Consider the following 9,316-nt stretch of genomic DNA (forward strand, 5'->3'; position numbering starts at 1 on the left):
CTCAGTGGGGACGAATAGTGAGCTGATGATGATGGATTAAAAGTTTACTAGTTTGCAGATTAAAAATTTGGTACACCAATTGGCTAATTGTAAATAGTAAAGAACAAAAAATACTTAACAGACATGAATATTCAGATCCTCGGGAAATGTTATAATTAATATTAAAAGTATTTGTAATACAATCACGGTTGTATACAAGTGAATATCATTCATTTCTTTATCATTAATAACCATAACACGTGTTAATTTTATTATCTTTTAATTTATGTAGGAGAAAATATTAGTTACGTTCACCAATGGTGAAGCCAGAAGCATAGCCTTGATATTCACAATTCTCTTTCTTTTGTCTTTTGTTTTATTCTTAGGAGAAGAAGATACGCCTAAGACGCTTTAAGCATTACATCTGCTATTCTTCAGGGTTATGTTCATCATATCAAGGTAACTTTCGCTCACTTGCAAGTAGATTTTCATCCATGCATTCAATTTCTTTCATTTATATTTCAGCCATAAGGTCCTAGAGTACTGTTAATTTTTAAAAAAGTAAAATAATTAAATCGTTAAAAATAAAACTGTCATTTTCATACTTTATACATCAACATGACAATAAAATTTCCAAAAAATAACCTTAAAAATTAAATAATAATTTCTTTCAAAATTTAAACTAAAATGCCGAATACTAGACGTAGAAAATTTTCAGTTAAGCAAAATATAAAACTGAACGAAGTTACACAATCACAAAATGCCGTTCAAGTAAAGTAAGTAACATCATCTATTTACTTATGTCTATATATTTAGAACAAAATAACCTCTAAACCACTGAACTTTCTCCGACGAATCGTTGTAGACAATTGTTAAAGATTCTAGACAATATATCTATAAAGACATTCTTTCACACCACTCTTGTTATTTCAGTATGTTATATAATAATCTATACAACACAAATTTAATCACAAATGGAGATCAAACTGTACAGAATACATCGAACAATGAAGAGAACCAATTAGATTCTATAAATTCAAACGTTATTTCATCAGTGAAAAGTGCCTTACTTTTAGTGGACAAAGATGTATTAGTTAGTTTAAGCAAGGAAGATTTAAATAAAGATTCCCATATTGAAACACCATGTTGTGATAAATCAATAAATATAAGTATAGTAGATACAACAAAAGTACCTGAATCTAGTAAACAAAGAAATATAACGCGAAGGGAAAGATATGCACGGCAACATAAAATAAAAATAAGAAATCCAAGGCGAAAAATGCTAGTACCTCACGACAAAATATCTTTTAGTCAATCTGAAGGAACTAACACAGATATTTGTAGATCAACAATTGAGAAACCAAATGAAGAAACCGTCTCTGCTGGATATCCTAATATAGAAAGAGGGAGTGATAATTCCATTGAGGATATGTGTCGTATTTGCCATGGAGGAGACACATTTTGTCAAGAACTTGGTGATCTGATATCTGCTTGTTCTTGCCGAGGAACTGTTGGTAGAGTACACGTGAGATGTTTGGAACGGTGGTTGACGGAATCTGGAAAGTCCAGATGTGAACTATGCGGAATTCGATATGTAACCAGACGAGTCCATCGATATGGTGTACCAAGATCTCTCGTTATGTGGATTTTAAGTCAAAATGCTAAACAGGTAATCAAAATTTCTAATAATATTATTTTGCTACAATGTTTTATGGAAAACTTGATACTTATGCAATGAAAACGGCACCCAAACGTTACATGTTGTAAGTGCTGTGTATAAAAATGTTGAGCAAATGAAATACGAAGAATATGTAAGTTATCCCTTTATTGCTTCAAATCTTTGTAACCAACTCCAAGGTAAAACGTTGAGAAAATTGAAAATAACTCCTATCCAAAAACGATTTCACGGTATAAGTTTATTTACATATTTCTTAGAAATTTATTATCATCTAGGAATTCATTTTTTTCTGTTCTAGTTAATGGTGGATACCCTTGGTATAGTACTGATGTCTCCCCTCGCTATACTAGCGGCGTGGCTTTCGGGCAAAACCTTTGCTGCGCTGATCTCACAGGAAAACCATACATCACCTGCACCTTGGCCACTCGCTTCAACTTTTGTCCTGGCCTGTATGACACTTGTGAGTACGTAAAATGTTATTTTGCATTCTAACGACAATCAGATGAAAAAGTATTTAGTTACAAAACTTTATTATTAAAAATAAATTTCATATTAACTTTACCATTGGTTACGAACATTATTTTTGTTTTATACATAATTGCTGCTATATTACCATCAGGCGCTGTATAAAACATTCTCGCTAATTTGTATTTCATATGGTGTCAACTTTCTTAATTAGTCTTATCCACTTCGCTCTATTTTCGATACCTTTGTCTGAGACTTGTCAGTCACCCATGTTTTTGAAAACTACATCTTTCTACATTATTTTGGGTCTGCCTTGCATCGGAACACAATAAATTCTAAGATTAATTATATTGTTATTTTGAAAGGTTTGCTACTATTGCTGGATAGTATCGGCGACGACCCGCCACACTCTGAGCTGGTGGATTTGGTACCGGGCGCAGTACGAAGTGAGGCTACAACTCAACCGCGATAGCGAAGAATGAACATGTCTTGTGGCATCTTACTTTGTTACTGTTTACGCGCAACTATATTATATAGTACATGGAAATATTAAACATAAGGAAATTTTGTAATAAATTGGTATGAAAAGGTCTTTTACGTCTTTTTGTATGCCAGCGGATCGAAGGATCAATGTTGCTTTAAATATTATACCTATTCATTTTAATACTCTTTCGAATAAGGATCTAATTATGTAAATTTAAAGGAATAACGCACAATGAAAAGGTAAAATTGTTACCGAAACTTCTCTACGTTATAAAGTTTGAGAATAAATCTTTAGAGTAAAGAGACCACGTTCACCTTTCTTTACACAGAACTCAAACAGGGCTCCTTTAACCCACATTTACGAATATGTTTAATATCTTAGCTTTCATATTTACAAGAGTTTCTTAAGAAAAATATAGCTATAAAAAGAATATTTTTAATGTGAAAACGACGATAATTATAAAACTGGAATATCACCTGTTTAGATCTGATCCTACTACCCACTTTCAGCTTTAACTGTACAGACAAAACTGGACGAGTGCTGAAACTGAACAGTTAACTGTCAATTCAAATGCCTACACATCTTCATTTTTAACTACAGTTCAATTGGGGGTTTAAGCAAAGTGCATTCGCTCCAAAACGATTTCATAACGAACTTCAAAAATGTATGGAATTGACAAAAACTTTGGATAACTCCCATGATTATCGCGTGTTAGTTCCATACATTATTGAAGTTCGCTATGAAATCGCTTCGAAGCGAATGCATTTCGTCTAAACCCTTTGTAGAGTTAAAACTGTTACTCGTTGGTAGTTTTTATTGATAGAAATGAGGTTAGAACAAACTATGAACGCACCATCAATTTTATCTTTTTATAGAAAATATCACGTATTTGTATAATATTTTTTTCCTAAAGAAGTCAAATACGCATCGAATATACAGGAATATGGGAAAAACTATTTTATTGGCTCGGTTACAAGATTTATTGTGTGTATAAGGAAATATAAGCCGTACTAAACCGTGCGTAACGCATCGCTATACTGAACAACGTTTGCTTTGTAAGTTTATTTATATGAACAAACAATACAGACATAATTTTTACTTTAATAGTAGTTTCACACTGGTAACAAACCAATCACAATGTTTTCTGCTAATTATTTCATCATTAAAACACTGTCTATAGTTCGCCATAATAGACTTTAAATTAACCTATAATGTGTTTAAAATTATGTTATTAAGCTAACAGTCGCCCGCGACTTCTGCCGAGCGGAGTTAAAAAAAACTTTATTAGTAGCCTATGTGTTCTTCCAGGTATGTTCTACATCTATGCCAAGTTTAAGCGAGATCCATGCAGCTGTTCTATAGATATCTTCAGACAAACATTATCATTTATAATATAAGTAAAAAGTAGGTAAGAAAGTGAGAAGTAGGAATAAGTAAGTTAGACTTTACAGAAACCAGACGTCAGCAAATTAAGTCGCTGTTGAAATATTTAATTATATTTATTGTTTAAATATAAAACTTGAATTTATTTAGCGTACCAAGTTGAGTTACTTTACAGCAAGTCGACAAAGTTTTATACAACTTGTGTATTGTTTTCTTGTACCCAATTTGTTATAAGCAATCGTGCACGAACAAAAGATATGAACTCAAAGACCTTTTATACAATTTACTTGCAAAACGTTTGTGCCTGGATCAATACACATTGTCTTACATCAACGACACTTTTGTTTAGACTTCTAGGTTTTATTTCCTATTAAAGCTAATATCAAATAAAAAAAATAGTAAAAAAACAAAACCCGATTTATCGTTTGGGGCCTTCTTTGAAACAGGCTTAAAATAAAGAGTGCATCGAATTATAATCGTTTAATTTCAGACTTCTACCATTTGTTAATATGAAACTAATTTGAGATAAACTTCCCATCTCTATTACTAAAATATATTAGAGTTGAGCAACTACCAGAGTTTTAAAATAAACCTTAAGTTGTACATATAGCATATATAAAAAATAGTAATTAATAAATGCTCAAATCACATATTTTAAAGTATTTCGTTCAGTTCTTTATAGAACTGACATCTTCCATCCAGTCAGGCCAACTTCTAATTTCATTGTATAACTTCCTGCCTGGACTTTCTGTAGCAATGAGCTGTCGATGGCCTACCACGTGGTAGTTTGAAGCCAAGTGTCCGAGATCAACGCCACACTTGATCAGCGCCTTAGCAGCGTTGAGAGCTTGAGTAGTCGGCTGGTCTTCTGCAAAACATATATTAATGAGTCAAAGCATGGAAATAATTGGATCAATTGTTCTCGACTGTACTATGTTACCCTAAAACTACACTCCCAATTGCGTGTATTAGGTAATTTAATGTTCATCTCTTTCATTCTCTATTAAAAAACAGAGACGGACATATATACTCGTATATTGATATAAGCTTTCGTACGATCGTACGTTTCCCCACAGTTTCAAAGAAAACTAAAATTAATACTACAAGTGGAAGTAGACTACAAAGTTCGCAGCTTCGATTGAACTGCTCTTTAAAGTAAAAAGTTAAACACTTTATAAACTTCAATTACAAGTACGATTCAATAAAGCAAAGAAGTTTAACTTACTGTTAAAGTTTCCGATGAAGGCAACGCCAATGGATTTACTGTTGTAGCCGTAAGTATGTGCGCCTGCGTGTAACCAGCCAGGACCTTCATATACCTTTCCGTTACCGCCAATGAGGAACCTTCAAGTAAACATTATGAATAAATAACTGAAACATTCTCGATTAAGGTCAGGTCACCCAGGCCATATACTTTTGGATGGAGGTTGGACAAATATTGAGACAGTGTCAACTTTTTTATAACGACTCAATAAGTGTTTACCAAAAACATCAATCTATACGTCAGGTTAAAAAGGTTAAAGAGAAATAATAGTGTTCGATAGGATTCCATTAAACATGACAGTAAAAATAGGCGTGACGACTGAAGTGACGGAAAAGCGATCTGCAGAAAAAAAACCTTAGTACCAACTGCACACAATGGGATAGTAAGATGATAGCGATGAAACTCATAAATTGCTAACTCACGATTGTCCAATATCCCAAAAGTTCAAATTGTCCATTTGATATGCTTGGATGTTCCTTACAATCTCTGCACATCCGTCATCCGTCGCGCACGTAGGAGTCACCGTATGCTGGATGATGACAAGGTCTACCGGTCGCGGCAGGTAGCGCACGTGGACCGGTTTAAGTCCATCCCATTCTTTGCGACTCACTATTGTAGGACATTCTGGAAACAGAGATACAAATAATTTTATTTACGCACAGGACAAGCTATAGAGATTTTCAGACTAAAGAAACACTTTTATCACTTTTTATCATCATCATCATCATCATCACTTTTACGATTGGATATTGATAAGAGAATAAAATATATCCAATTCTTTCTCAACAAAAACAAATGAATCAAGTTACTTAGAAATTAAATCAGACAATTAGACTATCTTTTGTTTTGTTGAATCACTATATCCAATGTTTCTTAATATTGCATAAATATTCGCTCTACATTTTTCTCCTTTGATACAATCAATACACTAATTGTTCATCGGTTCAGACAAAACAATTAAACACAAACAGAATTAAATATCAGTCATAAAATTGCAATAGCAAAAAATATTTTTATTTTAGTTGGTTATTTTGTTTTGTACAGTGTGTAGAAATATTACTGCTATACAAATCTTAACAATATTATAAATGTGAATATTTGGATGTATGGATGGAATCTTTCTTACATGGTATCTCCAAAACAGCTCAAGGTAGCTAAAATTTGGCATAGATGTAGAACATAGTCTGCAAGAACACATAGTCTACTAATTAAGTTTTTTCTTTAACTCTGGACGGACTAAGTCGCCGGTGACATCTAGTAGTGTATAAAAATGTGATTATCTGAATTGTACTAAACTAGCTGCAGCTTGCGAATCCATCCGCGCAGTATTAAAAAACACTTAATTAATAGCCTATGTGTTCTTCCAGACTATGTTCTATATCCATGCCAAATTTTATCAAATACATTCAGTCGTTCTGGAGATACCTTAAAACAAACATCCATCGAAACATTCACATTTATAATATTAGCAAGATTGTGTAGGTCACTTTGAACTCAGCTAAATTGCAAACGTCTAACATTGTTCATAAGATCATTGACCTTTAACGGATCTATAATTTAGCACGATATAGCTTCATAATTATGTATTACAGATAACAAATACTCACTTGCACTGGCATAAAAACATTGCAAAAAAAGAATAAAAAATAAACAACAATATTTAAATATCATTTTGATCGTGTGAACCTCGCGAGTATTAAAAAGATACTGAAGTTTCCTTGCAATGACGCGTCTATAAATTCTTTATTATATTATAACTGGAACCAATAATTATATGGTCAAGTTTGGATCTTTTGTCTCTGTTTTTGCTCGTATACTAAACAAAGACAGAATTGCAATAGGCTATCAGGAATTAAGTGTTGTTAATTATAAAATATATAAGTAAAATATATACTATTTAAATCTTTAATTAAATCGATAACTATTTATTTCAGTACTAGATGGCGCCCGCGACTCCATCCGTGTGGAATTAAAAAAAAAAACTTAGTGAGTTGCCTATGTGTTCTTCCAGGCTGTGTTCTACATATATGCCAAATTTTAGCCAGATCCGTTGAGCCGTTCCGGAGATACCTTCAAACAAACATTCATTCATCCATCCATATGATTTTATAATTAGTAAGAAAGTAATAAACTCCTTGCTGTAATATTTCTTAGTATAAAAGCAAGAATTTACTAATCTTGAGATTAAATTTTATTTATTTTACTTATTTAAACACTGCTAATAAATATGTTCTGTACAAACGGCATATTAATTAATAAGAAATTATTTGATGGTTTAATTTCAGCTCACAATTCCAGACATGTCGTCATACTATACACGACTTGCATCTAATACTTTTCTAAAGAATTAAAATTCCTTTTATTATCATAATATGATACATTAGAGAGTAAAATTAGCTCTAGAAAATAGTCAATTAAAGACAGAAATTGTGTTTATTTTTTTGATCATGTGGACATCAAATAGTTAAAATGTTAACGACAAAAAAAAATAAAAGACATATTCTTCTGCTTACCCTGTTTACATAAATCACTAATTCCACAAATAACGAGAAACTTCGATAAGCACTAGTAACACTAAAAATAATTCTAATGTAAAAAAAAAATTAAAAAATTAAACAGCCAATCCACTCCCGCTATCTCTCTAGACATGACACATGCATAAATATTTTACTGTCGAACAGTTTAGGTACTTCCCCGACGCCGCGACGGGAAGAACCTGCCTCGTTGTAACGAATCAATGATATTACCAAGAAATAATTATTTAATTATAACGAAATTCAACTTTTAATTTAAGGAAAATATTGTTATAATTAGTTTGGAAATTATTTGTCTAAAAAACTTTACAATTATAAAAAAAAATTATAGCTACCAGATGTCGCCCGCGACTCTGTCCGCGCGGAATTAAAAAAAAAATAATAATTAGTAGCCTCTGTGTTCTTCCAAACTATGTTCTATGTGTAAGCCAAATTTCATCGCGATTCGTTCAACCGTTCTGGAGCTACCTACAAACAAAAATCCTTCCATCCATCCATCTAAACATTCTCATTTATAATATTAGTAAGATTTCAAAACTGAAAGAAATAAAAAATAAAGTTGTTGACAACCGTACTAGATTAAACAGCTTTATTTATCGAGCACAAATTGCTTTTACTGCACACTTCAACATTAAAACTGCAATAAACAGATGTTGTACTTGTTTATGGAGCTAACACCCATAAAATCCTTTACGAATATTGGCCAAACTCAGTTATATTCACACTTAATATTGAAACAAAAAATATGATTGACAAATTAAAAAAAAATAAGAGAAAAAATTAAAAAATAACTTTGTTACTGTATTGTTTTAAAATAATATTATGCCTAATAACGCAGATAAGACGTATTCACTTTAGGGTTCAATTTCTAAATAAATATAAGAAATATTAAAATAATTTAATAAATACAATTTATATAGTACAGTTCACGTTCCTTGTGATGACTATCTTTCAATCTATATTTCTACTTAAGTTTTTCGATTAAATTTAATGTCTTAAGTCTTTATGGATAGGAAAACTTCCATCAGGACCAGAGTGTATCTCGATCAAGCTTACAATCCCTATGATGTGGGTTGCTTCAACAATTACATGAACAACGCAATTTACTTTTATTACGTAGTTTAACTGGATTAGTAATAGCTACCGCATTTTATCTCTTGCTAAAGCAAATCTTGTAATAAAGATTTGTTTAGTATACATAAATAAACTAATCATACGTCTTCATATACATTAACCTACAAAACAGGCGTTGTAATAAACCAAAATACGTACAATTAATTAAAAAATAAACGTAATTTAAATTGATTGACCTTTCAGTTAAAGAGCCAACCTGATTTATGTTAAATGGTGATTTAAAAGATATTTGTAGCGTTGTTATTCTGTCCTGCATGTTAATTAATATAAAACTGCCGTATAAAATATTTACTGCAATTATTTCAAAAAATATTTACGATGCTATATTCTGACAGGCGCTTTACGGCTACAATAATAAATTCTTTGACACTTATTATAAATAATATTTACCCATA

General features: G+C 31.7%; 2 protein-coding genes across 2 annotated transcripts; one reads left to right on the plus strand and one right to left on the minus strand.

Moving 5' to 3' along the window:
- Positions 1 to 579: 579 nt before the first annotated feature.
- Positions 580 to 2,714, plus strand: LOC106120142 (uncharacterized). The gene is made up of 4 exons (XM_013315366.1): positions 580 to 755; positions 913 to 1,648; positions 1,956 to 2,117; positions 2,488 to 2,714. The coding sequence occupies exons 1-4, from the start codon at positions 667 to 669 to the stop codon at positions 2,602 to 2,604; spliced, it is 1,104 nt and encodes a 367-aa protein (XP_013170820.1). The 5' UTR covers positions 580 to 666; the 3' UTR covers positions 2,605 to 2,714.
- A 1,372-nt stretch (positions 2,715 to 4,086) lies between these two features.
- Positions 4,087 to 6,967, minus strand: PGRP-S1 (peptidoglycan recognition protein S1). Its single transcript, XM_013315019.1, has 4 exons — positions 6,861 to 6,967; positions 5,676 to 5,877; positions 5,215 to 5,333; positions 4,087 to 4,857 (listed from the first exon to the last, which is right to left on the minus strand). The coding sequence occupies exons 1-4, from the start codon at positions 6,922 to 6,924 to the stop codon at positions 4,658 to 4,660; spliced, it is 585 nt and encodes a 194-aa protein (XP_013170473.1). The 5' UTR covers positions 6,925 to 6,967; the 3' UTR covers positions 4,087 to 4,657.
- Positions 6,968 to 9,316: the final 2,349 nt, after the last annotated feature.

The sequence above is a fragment of the Papilio xuthus genome, unplaced genomic scaffold (assembly GCF_000836235.2).
Source record: "Papilio xuthus unplaced genomic scaffold, Pxut_1.1 DF829129.1, whole genome shotgun sequence".
NCBI classification, from domain to species: domain Eukaryota; kingdom Metazoa; phylum Arthropoda; class Insecta; order Lepidoptera; family Papilionidae; genus Papilio; species Papilio xuthus.